This window comes from Gigantopelta aegis, chromosome 10 (assembly GCF_016097555.1).
Source record: "Gigantopelta aegis isolate Gae_Host chromosome 10, Gae_host_genome, whole genome shotgun sequence".
Lineage (NCBI taxonomy): Eukaryota > Metazoa > Mollusca > Gastropoda > Neomphalida > Peltospiridae > Gigantopelta > Gigantopelta aegis.
Genome location: NC_054708.1, coordinates 889,163 through 904,841, shown reverse-complemented (window position 1 = coordinate 904,841; position 15,679 = coordinate 889,163). Strand labels below are relative to the sequence as shown.

At 35.3% G+C, this 15,679-nt stretch overlaps 1 protein-coding gene across 3 annotated transcripts in view; it reads left to right on the top strand.

Moving 5' to 3' along the window:
- Window positions 1-15,212, top strand: part of LOC121382575 (probable E3 ubiquitin-protein ligase HECTD2) — a 64,428-nt gene extending 49,216 nt beyond the window's left edge. For 2 of the 3 annotated variants that reach the window (XM_041512053.1, XM_041512052.1), the window contains 5 exons: window positions 2,478-2,565; window positions 2,799-2,905; window positions 3,569-3,684; window positions 6,024-6,164; window positions 7,847-15,212. In XM_041512053.1, coding sequence (XP_041367987.1) covers window positions 2,478-2,565; window positions 2,799-2,905; window positions 3,569-3,684; window positions 6,024-6,164; window positions 7,847-7,967 — 573 coding nt within the window. In that variant the 3' untranslated portion in view covers window positions 7,968-15,212. The remainder of the gene's footprint in view (window positions 1-2,477; window positions 2,566-2,798; window positions 2,906-3,568; window positions 3,685-6,023; window positions 6,165-7,846) is intronic. The other variant, XR_005959182.1, reaches the window with a different exon arrangement.
- The last annotated feature ends 467 nt before the right edge of the window (window positions 15,213-15,679 follow it).

The following is a 15,679-nucleotide window of genomic DNA, read 5'->3' as shown; positions in this document are numbered from 1 at the left end:
GTGGAAAGCAGGCTCTAATATAGTCCAAGGCAAAAAGCATACCGTGGAAAGCAGGCTCTAATATAGTCCAAGGCAAAAAGCATACCGTGGAAAGCAGGCTCTAATATAGTCCCAAGGCAAAAAGCATACCGTGGAAAGCAGGCTCTAATATAGTCCAAGGCAAAAAGCATACCGTGGAAAGCAGGCTCTAATATAGTCCAAGGCAAAAAGCATACCGTGGAAAGCAAGCTCTAATATAGTCCAAGGCAAAAAGCATACCGTGGAAAGCAAGCTCTAATATAGTCCCAAGGCAAAAAGCATACCGTGGAAAGCAGGCTCTAATATAGTCCAAGGCAAAAAGCATACCGTGGAAAGCAGGCTCTAATATAGTCCAAGGCAAAAAGCATACCGTGGAAAGCAGGCTCTAATATAGTCCAAGGCAAAAAGCATACCGTGGAAAGCAGGCTCTAATATAGTCCAAGGCAAAAAGCATACCGTGGAAAGCAAGCTCTAATATAGTCCCAAGGCAAAAAGCATACCGTGGAAAGCAGGCTCTAATATAGTCCAAGGCAAAAAGCATACCGTGGAAAGCAGGCTCTAATATAGTCCAAGGCAAAAAGCATACCGTGGAAAGCAGGCTCTAATATAGTCCAAGGCAAAAAGCATACCGTGGAAAGCAGGCTCTAATATAGTCCAAGGCAAAAAGCATACCGTGGAAAGCAGGCTCTAATATAGTCCAAGGCAAAAAGCATACCGTGGAAAGCAGGCTCTAATATAGTCCAAGGCAAAAAGCATACCGTGGAAAGCAGGCTCTAATATAGTCCAAGGCAAAAAGCATACCGTGGAAAGCAGGCTGTAATATAGTCCAAGGCAAAAAGCATACCGTGGAAAGCAGGCTCTAATATAGTCCAAGGCAAAAAGCATACCGTGGAAAGCAGGCTCTAATATAGTCCAAGGCAAAAAGCATACCGTGGATAGCAGGCTCTAATATAGTCCAAGGCAAAAAGCATACCGTGGAAAGCAGGCTCTAATATAGTCCAAGGCAAAAAGCATACCGTGGAAAGCAAGCTCTAATATAGTCCAAGGCAAAAAGCATACCGTGGAAAGCAAGCTCTAATATAGTCCAAGGCAAAAAGCATACCGTGGAAAGCAGGCTCTAATATAGTCCCAAGGCAAAAAGCATACCGTGGAAAGCAAGCTCTAATATAGTCCCAAGGCAAAAAGCATACTGTGGAAAGCAGGCTCTAATATAGTCCAAGGCAAAAAAGGTAGCGTGGAGAATTAAAAAAACTCCGCAGCAATCTCCACGGCATTGCCGATTGCCATGGACAATTGCAGAGGTTGTTACATCAATTTCAGGTGACATAAAATACTGGGACATATTACTTATAAATAAGAGTATTTCCTTGTTAACTACCTTTGATGTATTTTTTCACATTAACATTAAACCCCACATTATCTGCCTTCACTAACCTCGTTTTTGTTTCTGTGGTATTCTTCAATCAGTAACATTACCTCATGAGTTGATATTACCAGCACCAGTATCTTAATAGCCATTCAAGACGTGTAGAGAATAACTGGTCACTACTTTAAAATATCACATTTATCCAGTCACGGTTACAATGGCCAATACCACAAGACTGCGAGCACAACTCGACTTGAGCAGGATGAAACTGATATCTTAAGTTGGTGGCCAGTTATTTTATTTATCCTGGGATCCATCAAGAAGGGATAAATATCACAGACTGTTTATTTGTGTACTACAGTGCATTACAGACATCACAAAGCTTATTGTGTATTACACTATATTACAGATATCACAGACTATTTATTTGTGTATTACACTGTATTACAGATATCACAAAGCTTATTGTGTATTACACTATATTACAGATATCACAGACTTTATTTGTGTATTACAGATATCACAAAACTTATTGTGTATTACACTATATTACAGATATCACAGACTGTTTATTTGTGTATTACACTGTATTGCAGACATCACAAAGCTAATTGTGTATTACACTATACTGCAGATATCACAGACTGTTTATTTGTGTATTGCACTGTATTGCAGACATCACAAAGCTTATTGTGTATTACACTATATTACAGATATCACTGTTTATTTGTGTATTACACTGTATTACAGATATCTGTTTATTTGTGTATTACACTGTATTACAGATATCACAAAGCTTATTGTGTATTACACTATATTGCAAATATAACAGACTATCACAAAGCTTATTGTGTATTACACTATATTGCACATATCACAGACTGTTTATTTGTGTATTACACTGTATTACAAATATCACAAACTGGTTATTTGTGTATTACACTGTATTATAGATACCACAAAGTGTGTTTATTTGTCTATTAAAGTGCTATTCAATTTAATGGGTGTGTTGTCATTAAGCTTTAAGTTTTGACTCAAAAGATTTATAAACTCGGTCTCAGATATTACAATTGAGGTTTTTTGTCCTTTACAGATATCACAAAGTGAGTTTGGAGGGCTGAAAACTATTCCTTTGAAGCCAGGAGGTGAAAATATTCCTGTTTCAAATGAAAACAGAAAAGGTAAACTAATAGGAATTACTAAAATGACGAAATAGTTATAATAATCAAGCATTGTAATTTGATGATAATTGTTGATGATAAATTTTAATCTTAAACAAATTGCAATATGTAGACCAAACTAGTCCGTTTACCCACAATTCCTACCTTGAGATCAACAAATTTTTTGTATCTAGTTACATGTATTCTCCTACTGTGAAAATTATTGTTGCTGAATTGGTTGCTTTATTTTTCAGAATATGTTCAATTATATGTGGACTGGGTGCTGAACCGGTCAGTTTACGCACAATTCCAGGCATTCTACCATGGGTTCCACAGTGTGTGTGCATCGAACGCTCTCATAGTAAGGACACTGGCTTTTGTTTTCTTGTTTCTTGTCATATTTATATAGGTGTCATCTCTGTACTCCTGTCCATCCGTTCGTCCGTCCATTTGTCTTATATATAGTTTTCCAGATGTTTTTTCCACAATGCTTTGAGATATTGAGCTAAAACTGTGTGTATAGCTTTATCATGTACTGTTACAGATCAAGTTTGACTTTCATGACGATTTACCCATTTTTGAATTATGGCCTTTGAATTTAGGAGATATAGAAATTGGTTAGTCCTGGTAGGAGTATCGGAACTCTCGGAATGCTTGTTTATTCAAAGTTTATAACACTCATTTAATTAATACAGATGTGTGTAAAACATTTTTTAACATAATTTTAAATAACACTACTGTAAAATATTATTAAGAATTAGAAAAACACAGACAAAATACTCATCCTTTCACATTATTTTATGTATGTATAAATGTTTGAAGTGAAAAAATTATAAAACATTTTGACCGGAAAATGTGGGGATGATAGTGTGTTATGAACTGTACTGTAAATAACTTAATTAAAGAATTGAATTAATTAACTGTGTTTGTTATCAGATGCTGTGACTAGAGGTGGTGGAGATGTTGGTGTGTGTTATGAACTGTTGAGTAAATAACTTGATTAATTAACTGTGTTTGTTATCAGATGCTGCGACCGGAGGAGGTGGAGATGTTGGTGTGCGGCAGTCCGACACTGGACATGTCTGAGCTGAAGAAAGTCACCTCATACGACGGCTATACAGCACAGGACCATACAGTCAAGTACGGGGAGCTGGCTTTACTCTAGGGAAGTGGGGTGGAGGATGGGTGGGCGAGACATGGGTGTAGACACTGTTTGGTTTGTTTTCTATGGGTGTAGACAATATTTGGTTGGGTTTTTTTATTGGTGTAGACAATATTTGGTCTGTGTTTTTCATTGGTGTAGACAATATTTGGTCTGTGTTTTTCATGGGCGTACAGAGGTGCAGAAAGTACTCGCCCTCTTGCCAAATGCAAGTAACAATTCTGACGGACAAGTTTAAAAATGCAACTATCAGTCCGACGGGCGATCTGTTTTTGTTTTTTTGACAATTTTATTAATTTTTTTTTTTTTTGCATTGAATCCGCAACTCCGCATCAGCCATGCCAGAATTCCAAACCATTCAAACAAACGGTTATGAATGATGACGATATAAACATTGCCAATAGACCGTATTGCCAATAGATTACTTTGAAGTTATAGCTACGAACAACAAAAACCACACATACCCCCCAAAAACCAACAACCCAAACCCCCCCCCCCCCCCCCCCCCCCCCAAAAAACAACAAAAAAAACAACAACAACACGAAAATGGTTCAGTTTTGATAGTAATTTCGATTTAACCTTATTGCTCGGAAATGGAGCTGGTCAAAGGTCAATAGTTCCTACAAATTTGTTTACGTTGAAAATATGTTACCGATGTGTTTTGAATAGATTCTTCTGTCAAATACTTGTGGAATGTCACTTAAATTTGCCATGTGTCCTTAATAATGTTTTGGTTATTGATACGCGTGTGTTTTTTGTTCAGAAGGTTGGTAAAATAGTTGGACGTAAACGGAGCCCCCGAAATGGGCGCAAATGCTAGGGGTGGGGACATGCTATTATAAAGATATTGTTAAAAAATATTAATTAATATATTGTTCTATAGGCTGGTGGGCTAGTAGATTTTTTGGAGGGCTAATAAATTTTAGATAGTTCTGGTCTGGCGAGCTAGTGAAATATTTTCCATTTCTGCACCTCTGTGTGTAGACACTATTTGGTCTGTTTTCCATGGATGTAGACACTATTTGGTCTGTTTTCCACGGGTGTAGACACTATTTGGTCTGTTTTCCATGGGTGTAGACACTATTTGGTCTGTTTTCCACGGGTGTAGACACTATTTGGTCTTTTCCACGGGTGTAGACACTATTTGGTCTGTGTTTTCCATGGGTTAGACACTATTTGGTCTGTTTTTTCCATGGGTTAGACACTATTTGGTCTTTTCCATGGGTGTAGACACTATTTGGTCTGTGTTTTCCATGGGTTAGACACTATTTGGTCTGTTTTTTCCATGGGTTAGACACTATTTGGTCTGTTTTCCATGGGTTAGACACTATTTGGTCTGTGTTTTCCATGGGTTAGACACTATTTGGTCTGTGTTTTCCATGGGTGTAGACACTATTTGGTCTGTTTTCCATGGGTTAGACACTATTTGGTCTTTTCCACGGGTGTAGACACTATTTGGTCTGTTTTCCATGGGTTAGACACTATTTGGTCTGTTTTTTCCATAGGTTAGACACTATTTGGTCTGTGTTTTCCATGGGTGTAGACACTATTTGGTCTGTTTTCCATGGGTGTAGACACTATTTGGTCTGTATTTTCCACAGGTGTAGACACTATTTGGTCTGTGTTTTCCATGGGTTAGACACTATTTGGTCTGTTTTTTCCATGGGTTAGACACTATTTGGTCTTTTCCACGGGTGTAGACACTATTTGATCTGTGTTTTCCATGGGTTAGACACTATTTGGTCTGTTTTTTCCATGGGTTAGACACTATTTGGTCTGTGTTTTCCATGGGTGTAGACACTATTTGGTCTGTTTTCCATGGGTGTAGACACTATTTGGTCTGTATTTTCCACGGGTGTAGACACTATTTGGTCTGTGTTTTCTATGGATGTAGACACTATTTGGTCTGTTTTCCATGGGTGTAGACACTATTTGGTCTGTTTTCCATGGGTGTAGACACTATTTGGTCTATTTTCAATGGGTGTAGACACTATTTGGTCTGTTTTCCATGGGTTAGACACTATTTGGTCTGTGTTTTACTTAAATTTGATAGCAGATCTACAGTTTATTTGAACCAAGACTTAACATTGGCTGTGAAATTATTATTTTTAAAGAACAACAGTTGTAAACTGACACAAAATGTATTCAAATGGTTTACTTAGTTTTTTCATAATAAAGGCCCTTTAGTGTGCTCAGATAATGTTAAATGAGTTTTTGAGTTTTTTTTTTTTTAAACAAAGCCTTCTTGGACATATTTGACTATGTAATAACTGATTAGTTTCTGTGACTTCATCCCAGTGTTTATCTACATGTTCAGGTTTTTCTGGGATGTTGTGTTGGCATGGTCTCCAGACTTGCAGAAGAAACTGCTGCTATTTACAACAGGAAGTGATCGGGTGCCGGTCGGGGGCATGGCGGAGATGTCTTTCAAAATCACACGCGTGTCAGGACAGGAACTGTAAGTCTGTCTGTCTGTCTTCCTGTTTGTATGTCTGTCTGTCTGTCTTCCTGTTTGTACATCTGTCTCTGTATATGTCCGTCTTCCTGTTTGTATGTCTATCTGTCTGTCTTCCTGTTAGTACATCTGTCTCTCTGTCTGTCTGTCTTCCTGTTTGTACATCTGTCTCTGTCAGTCTGTCTTCCTGTTAGTACATCTGTCTCTGTCTGCCTTTTTGTACGTCTGTCTTTTTGTCTGCCTGTCTTCTTATCTGTACGTCTGTCTCTCTATGTCTGCCTATCTTCCTGTTTGTACGTCTGTCTCTCTGTGTCTGCCTGTCTTCCTGTTTGTATGTCTGTCTCTCTGTGTCTGCCTGTCTTCCTGTTTGTACATCTGTCTCTCTGTCTGCCTGTATGTCTGTCTCTCTGTCTTCTTGTTTGTATGTCTGTCTCTGCCTGTCTTCCTGTTTGTATGTCTGTCTCTGCCTGTCTTCCTATTTGTACGTCTGTCTCTGCCTGTCTTCTTGTTTGTATGTCTGTCTCTGTGTCTGCCTGTCTTCCTGTTGGTATGTCTGTTTCTGCATGTCTTCCTGTTTGTATGTCTGTCTCTCTGTCTGCCTGTTTTTCTGTTTGTATGTCTGTCTTTCTGTCTTCCTGTTTGTATGTCTGTCTCTGCCTGTCTTCCTGTTTGTACGTCTGTCTCTACCTGTCTTCCTGTTGGTACGTCTGTCTCTGCCTGTCTTCCTGTTTGTACATCTGTCTCTGCCTGTCTTCCTGTTTGTACATCTGTGTCTGCCTGTCTTCCTGTTGGTACATCTGTCTCTGCCTGTCTTCCTGTTTGTACGTCTGTATGTGCCTGTCTTCTTATTTGTACGTCTTGTCTCTGCCTGTCTTCCTGTTTGTACGTCTGTGTCTGCCTGTCTTCCTGTTGGTATGTCTGTCTCTCTGTCTTCCTGTTTGTACGTCTGTCTCTCTGTCTTCCTGTTTGTACATCTGTCTCTCTGTCTGCCTGTTGGTACGTCTGTCTCTGTGTCTTTCTGTCTTCCTGTTGGTACGTCTGTCTCTGTGTCTCTCTGTCTTCTTGTTTGTACGTCTGTCTTTGCCTGTCTTCTTGTTTGTATGTCTGTCTCTGCCTGTCTTCCTGTTTGTACGTCTGTCTCTCTGTACGTCTGTCTCTCTGTCTTCCTGTTGGTACGTCTGTCTCTGTGTCTGCCTGTTTTCCTGTTTGTACGTCTGTCTCTACCTGTCTTCCTGTTTGTACGTCTGTCTTTCTGTCTGCCTGTTTGTACGTCTGTCTCTGCCGGTCTTCCTGTTTGTACATCTGTCTCTCTGTCTGCCTGTCTTCCTGTTTATATGTCTGTCTCTCTGCCTGTCTTCCTGTTTGTACGTCTCTCTGTGTCTGCCTGTCTTTCTGTTTGTACATCTGTCTCTGTGTCTGCCTGTCTGCACGTCTGTCTCTCTGCCTGTATTCCTGTTGGTACGTCTGTCTGTCTCCCTGATTTTATGTTCATTTTTGTTCTTGTTTATATGTCCGTCTCTCTCTCTGTTCCTGTTTGTCTCTCTTATCTGTCTTTATTCTTCCTGTTTGTTTGTTTGTCTGTGTTCCTGTTCTCTTGTTCTCTTGTCCATCTTCCTGTCAGTCAGTGTCAAGTAGCCATATTCATTGAACACACCAGTTAGGGTTACATCTGTTGGTATTTACAGGTTGCCGATGGCCCACACCTGCTTTAACCAGCTCGTTCTGCCGGCGTACAAGAGTAAGCGGATACTCAAACAGAAACTCACTGCTGCCATTCAGAATACCGAGGGCTTTGGGCTCGAATAACAAGAAATGATTACAATTGTTTTTTATTCTAACTGCTGTGATACAGGATACGGAGATATTCGGAGAGTAACATACTGTTTCTTTATGCATACATGCCACATGTTTGATTGGGTCTCTATTCAGCAAAATGGCGAAATATGATTCCTTTGTTAATTATATGGTACAATACTGCTGTGTCCAAATATCTGCATATTACAGACTTATATTTTGCAAATAAGTATGAACACTTCTTAGTATGAATATTCATGATTTTTAAATTTTTACTTGCCTTTGTTAGTTCATGTGGTCAAAGTTGTTTTTCATTTTTACTTGCCTTTGTTAGTTAATGTGGTCAAAGTTGTTTTTCATTTTTACTTGCCTTTGTTAGTTAATGTGGGCAAAGTTGTTTTGTTGGTCTGTGAAGGTACAATATGTTGTAAGTGTTTGAAGATGTTTTCACCTTTATGGTCACAAAATGATGGACACATATTAGTTTTAACAGCTGATTTTATTGTATTATTTAAGACTATTTTATATTTATTATATATATATATATATATATATATATTGTATTTTACTTTTTAATAATCCACTGGAGAGAGCACTGGACATCACTGAAAATATTTGGTTTGGTGTTCAACTTGATTTGAGTTGTACTTTTGTCATTCCTTGTTTTGTAAAATGTATTTTATATTACAGTATGGATGTTTAAATATTTTATGTTGTTTAAATATATGGGCAACAGTATGATCACAACTTATTTTATTAACATAATTTTGTTTAAAAAATATTTATTGTTTTCTCAGTTTGCTAAATTAACAGTTTGTTTGATAATTGTGGTTTTATCATTTTATTTTAACAATATTCTTTATATCATATTCCAAAAGTAAGGAAAACTAGTTTAATCAAGACCTCCTTCATAATTTGTTATTTTGCAGATGTAGTGATTGTTATGTTAGAACTCCCCAAGTGCACATAGTCAACATTATGTTATGTTCAATTGTAAGTACGGTAGTAATTTTGTATGGTCTCATTAAACAGTTATCTTCTGGGTCCACCATAGTTTCTAACTGAGAAACGGTCTACTCTACATATTCACTTCCAGTAATTAGAGAACATTTAAAATGATTTATGTTCCTAAAGGCTCTGTTCTCGACTGAATTTCACTGAAGAGATCGTTTCATATTACTAGTGAGTATTTAATAGATCTGGTGTATTCCTAAAGTCTCTGTCCTCGACTGAATTTCACTGAAGAGATTGTTTCATATTACTAGTGAGTATTTAATAGATCTGGTGTATTCCTAAAGTCTCTGTTCTCGACTGAATTTCACTGATAAGATTGTGTCATATTATTAGTGTGTATTTGATAGGTCTGGTGTATTCCTAAAGGCTCTGTTCTCGACTGAATTTCACTGATAAGATTGTGTCATATTATTAGTGTGTATTTGATAGGTCTGGTGTATTCCTAAAGTCTCTGTTCTCGACTGAATATCACTGATCAGATTGTGTCATATTATTAGTGTGTATTTGATAGGTCTGGTGTATTCCTAAAGTCTCTGTTCTCGACTGAATTTCACTGATAAGATTGTGTCATATTATTAGTGTGTATTTGATAGGTCTGATGTATTCCTAAAGGCTCTGTTCTCGACTGAATTTCACTGATAAGATTGTGTCATATTATTAGTGTGTATTTGATAGGTCTGGTGTATTCCTAAAGGCACTGTTCTCGACTGAATTTCACTGATAAGATTGTGTCATATTACTAGTGTGTATTTGATAGGTCTGGTGTATTCCTAGTCTCTGTTCTCGACTGAATATCACTGATAAGATTGTGTCATATTATTAGTGTGTATTTGATAGGTCTGGTGTATTCCTAAAGGCTCTGTTCTCGACTGAATTTCACTGATAAGATTGTGTCATATTATTAGTGTGTATTTGATAGGTCTGGTGTATTCCTAAAGGCACTGTTCTCGACTGAATTTCACTGATAAGATTGTGTCATATTACTAGTGTGTATTTGATAGGTCTGGTGTATTCCTAAAGGCTCTGTTCTCGACTGAATTTCACTGATCAGATTGTGTCATATTACTAGTGTGTATTTGATAAGTCTGGTGTATTCCTAAAAGCTCGGTTCTCGACTGAATTTCACTGATCAGATTGTGTTATATTATGTTTCTGATAGGTGTGGTGGAATGATGAGTCACTTTGGCTCCATTACCACCAGAAAACAAATAGATCTATACAGCCTGGGGGAAATAATACTGAGACATGTCTGCATAAAACTCCTGATGTTTTGAATTTTTTTAAATGGTAATCGATATCAGGTCCACAGAGAACAGTTTATTATTGAATTCTTTAACATAATATTGATTATGTCAGAGAGGTTGCGAGGAGTGATAAGATCTTGGGAAAATTGCCACTACCATAGCAAAAGTTGGTCACTGATTTGACATTTTGTCCACACTTGAATGTCATGCAGTGCATTCCGTCCAAATCGATATCTGTGTAATGGAGATTTGTGTAAAACCTTCATGATCTCAAAGTTCTGTTCAGTGACAATATTTTAGGTGACGCCAATCTATTCTTGCACTCTGTGTATACAAGTGCAGTGAGTCATTTCCCCAATGCATCCGGTTTACATTATATTATGGTATATGTTTTAAAATTATTTTATTTCTTTCCAATAATTTGACATGGGAAGTGAATATATTTTGACAAATAGATACCAGTGCATATACTATATCTTTAAGGATGGAGGAAGAATTCTTTGATGATTTAAAAACATATTTAACACAACCTTAATATCCACTATACCTGTGTTCTTAGAATTTTGTTATGTACAAATTAAATAACCAGTAATAATTTGTTTTAGAGCCAGAGAACAATCCGTAATATATATATTTACCGACAGTAATTAGATATAATAATGTACTGTATATATATATATATTAATTGATGTGTTTATGTGATTACCATATTGGTGTGAAATAACTATGCATGTATCTTTGTGATGTGTTATATTCTAGTCTTGGTTGCCTTGGCAACTGTACTCCTAGTCATTTCAGTCTTGTTTGAAAAAACAAAGCAACTACTACTTGAATGTGTAAGCCAAATACTTTTAAACTAAGTTTGAGTCAGGGGAATAACGTTGGACAATCTCCGACAACAATATGAATGCTGGTTTCCCTTGCTTTTGTTGCACAAATTCAGCTGTGTTATTACAGTTGATGAGGTTTTTATCAGTTCATTTTTGTCCATCCTTGATCAAGTCAAAAGGCAAAATATAGGAATTACTTTTCCAATGACCGACAATGTGAACTTTTTTGTTGATTTTTAATGTTAAGTTTTAGCATTTATATCAATTTCTCACAAACTATAAGTCTTAGTCCAAGGGAATTTTGTTTATAGTCTCACCTAATGGTATGTAGGTTCATCTAGATACTTGTTAAAAAAAACAAAGAGGGAAAAACATTTATTACATTTTAAGTTTTAGTTGAAATACTCCAGCATTTTGCTTAGTTACGTTTCCCCCGTGTTGAGCTCCATTTGAAACAACCTTTAAGTCCTACACAATTGAAACATGGTTTATAGTTCAGTCTATAAATATTCATCTCAATGCATGTTAAATTTTTTTTTTAAAGAACTAGATTAATCATGAATTTTACATCACAGATTATTTCTTTTATAAATTTTAATCGATTAATTATAAAAACCTTATTGAGATGAACATGTGTGAATAAAATTATGAGCAACGCAGAATCAGTTTATGGTAGGTAAGACATTTAGTTGCATGGAATTCTGGTATGGATATTTTCACAATTAATGACAGTTTTAATATAATGTGACACTTTTATCAATTAACAAATCATTTTTGTTTTAATTACAACAAATCAAGGAAATAAAATACTATTGAGATTTGACCTGTGGTATGTTTCTAAAAAGATTAACTGTGCCAAATAAAATTTTGTTTTGAAATTAACTTTTATATATTTTTATGTTTGGAGATCCTATAAATAACAAAGGTCTGATATTGTCAGGCATTTTTTTTTTTTTTTTTTTTTTTTTTTTAATCAGTTGGTTTTTTAATACAACACAAACTTGTACTTTTTTTAATATAATACATACTGTTTTTGTTTTTTTAGTACAGTACCAACTTGTACCTTTTTCAGTTCCGTAAAGACTGAAGTTTATTTTCCGTCCAGTGTAAACATACTTTTTCCATCCAATTGTGAGAAAGCGGTACTAGTATTTACAATTTTGATATTATATGAATATTGTACTATTGCTCAAGGTTTTGCATCAGTTAAGACTAGTTTTGCTTTCTGATGTAACATTTTCTATTGTTGGTGTGTGTAATACTTTAATAATGTGTTATTGAATGTTGGTGATTTTTCTTAATTTGTATTGTCACAATGTTATAACTATATTCACATTTTAAAGATTTTTATTTTATTTTTGTAAAACCGAATCACTGTTCATTATTGTTGTTAGATTCCGTCCATCTATATGTAAAACTGATTTGTGATCAACATGTTAGCCATTTGCATTTTTCAGTGCTGGTTTTTTTAATATTCATATTTGTAAAGACTTTTAAAATTAAATTATTTTCTTAATATATGTTACACGACATTCATTTGGAGGTTGAGAATTTTTGTTGTCATTAAATAGTCTCATGGTTAAGTTTGAAACTTCTTTCTAAGAAGCATGACAATTTACTCTTAGCATACATACTGTATACATTTGTAATCAAACACATATTTTAGTGGCCTGCAGACAAAATGTAAAAAGCCTTTTTTTTAAGAAACCGCTATCTAACCGTGGCATTGAACTTTCATGACCTTGGTATACCCAGTGGCAATACCATATAAGGAACCATTCTCATGATTCAGATCAAAGACAGGAATTGTTACTTCAGGTTTAATCTCCAGTTACTCTTCAAACATAATGAAATCTACATGTTGGCTTAGATTTTTTTCCCCAATAAAAAGACGAAAATCACTATGACACACATATACTTTTAAGCTGATTTAAATCTTTTTCAGTCTTATGTAGAGAGAGAAAAAAAAGACAGATATGGAAATGTAAATCTTTTTTGTTTTTTAAACTTTGTTTCTGATGATATTTTTAGATTGATATACTAATGAACCAGAATCTAATTCATTGTATTAACAAGTACAAATAAGAAAGAAACTAATGTTCGATTTATTTATTTTTCTTATATTATTTTGGGAGATTTGTATTTATACTTTTCCAGTCTTTTTAGAGCCATCATTGAAAATAAGAATAGAAACCTTTTAGTCGTTCATCTGCAATCTTTTTGAGGTCTAATTTCAATTATCATAATATGGTTTAAAGAAACATATTTCCACTGTGTTTTGAATTTACATTTATAAACAGAATATACATCCTCTTCTTGAAGGAGCACCAACATTCCATTAAATGTTGGAATATCTCAACAGAATATGGCAGCATGCAGACACGACTGTGGTTAATTTTAATTTCATCAACATATAGATATACTGGTTGTTTTACTTTAGCAAATTTAGTATTATCAGTGATGCTTTAGTGGAGACCGTAAAACTGAAAATTTTAAACAGTAAAACCATTGATATTCACTGGCAACTAAAATCACCCAGGATTATCCCAATTTTCACACGTTTTAAAAGAAATAAAATAACAATCCTACAACATATTCTAATATTATTGCAATGTTTTCATCTAAATTGTGTGACTGATTTTTTAATGGAGATAAAAAAAAATCAAATATTTTCATAACCAAATATTTTAAGTTCTGGCCAGGAAAATTATATTTGCAAAATTTATGACTTTCCAGTATTTCCATGACCCATATGAACCCAGGTAAAGAGACTGTTCTGATTTTCCAGTATTTCCATGTCCAGTATGAACCCAGGTAAAGAGACTGTTCTGATTTTCCAGTATTTCCATGTCCAGTATGAACCCAGGTAAAGAGACTGTTCTGATTTTCCAGTATTTTCATGACCCATATGAACCCAGGTAAAGAGACTGTTCTGATTTTCCAGTATTTCCATGTCCAGTATGAACCCAGGTAAAGAGACTGTTCTGATTTTCCAGTATTTCCATGTCCAGTATAAACCCAGGTAAAGAGACTGTATTTTCATGACTCATATGAACCCAGGTAAATAAGCTGTGCTGAGTTTTCAGTATTTCCATACCCATATGAACCAAAGTAAATAGGCCATTATGATTTTCCAGTATTTCCACGACCCATATGAACCCAGGTAAAAAGACCATTCTGAGTTTCCATTATGATGCAGGTAAATGAGTTTGCTGGCATTGTAACGTGTTGGACTACCACTAGTACCAGAGCTTAATAACTAAAATTACATATTAAAACCATTTTCTTGTTTGGAATACCAGTGCCTGTATATTCATGTCTGTAGTTGCTCACCGATATTCTAAAGAAGAAAATATATTTATTATCATGTAATTTTGATTGTTAACAATGCTGCGTTAGAAATGTATAACAAAGACGACACATTCAGGATATTCCCTTCAGTAAATACGATCACATTCCTGTTAAGACTACGATTACTGTCCGTAGAAAACATGCATTCTTCAGACTGAACATTTGCTGTGGGTAAAATTCTGGTTTTACTCCTGTCTGATTTGTTGTACAAATGTGTTGAATAGGAATGTTTTGCTAAACAAAGCTTATTCTTTTGATTTATTTACAATTGGTCAGTGGTGTCTCAGGTTAAACTGCTGCTTTTAAATATTTTAAGAACAAAAACTGATTTTAAATTCAAATAGTTTTGAAACCTACTCTCCCCTGATTTTATGTGAAATAGTTTTGAAACCTACTCTCCCCTGATTTTATGTGAAATTGTTTTGAAACCTACTCTCCCCTGATTTTATGTGAAATTGTTTTGATAAAAAAAAAGAGAAAGATTTTACTTTTAATTTTTTTGAGAAGCTGATTTTATATTCAAATTGTTTTGAGAATTTTTTTTATTTATTTACAAATTGTTTTACTTACTTACCAGTTGTTTTGAGAAAAAGATATTTTATTTTCAAATTGTTTTAAGATAAACAAATTTCTTCTTGTTTTACATTTTGTCAAATGTTTCAAGCAAATCAGTTTTTCTTGTTATGATGCTGCTAATAAACATTACATCAGGAAGAGCCGTTTTATATATGTTTGATTAATAATCTTGTTAATGTTTGTCTAAAATACGACTGTCACATGTAGTACTGCTTCTTGTTACTAATAAACTATAAGCACGTTTTGTTTTCTCGTGTTTCTTCATCTCAAGGCTCGTCTCACATTACCCGATAAATTGGACCAGAAAAATTACTTGATACACGGAGTTGATTGGTCAATCCACTTTATAAAGTATTGCAAGATCAATCTTGTTACTTCATAAAGTGGGTTGAAGCGTCTGTTACTTGATAAACTGGGTTGAGGCATCGGTAGCGGGTGTTACTTGATAAACTAGGTTGAGGCGGATGTTACTTGATAAACTGGGTTGAGGCGTCGATAGCAGATGTTACTTGATAAACTGGGTTGAGGCGTCAATAGCAGATGTTTTGGCAGTTGTTAAATATCCACATACAATTTCAGAGGTTTACTCTCGTACATTACACATTCTATGTAGAGGTTGTTTATTCTCCTTATACATTACATTCTATGAAGAGGTTACATTTACTCTCCTACATGACGCACTACATGTAGAGGTTAGGTTTACTCTTCT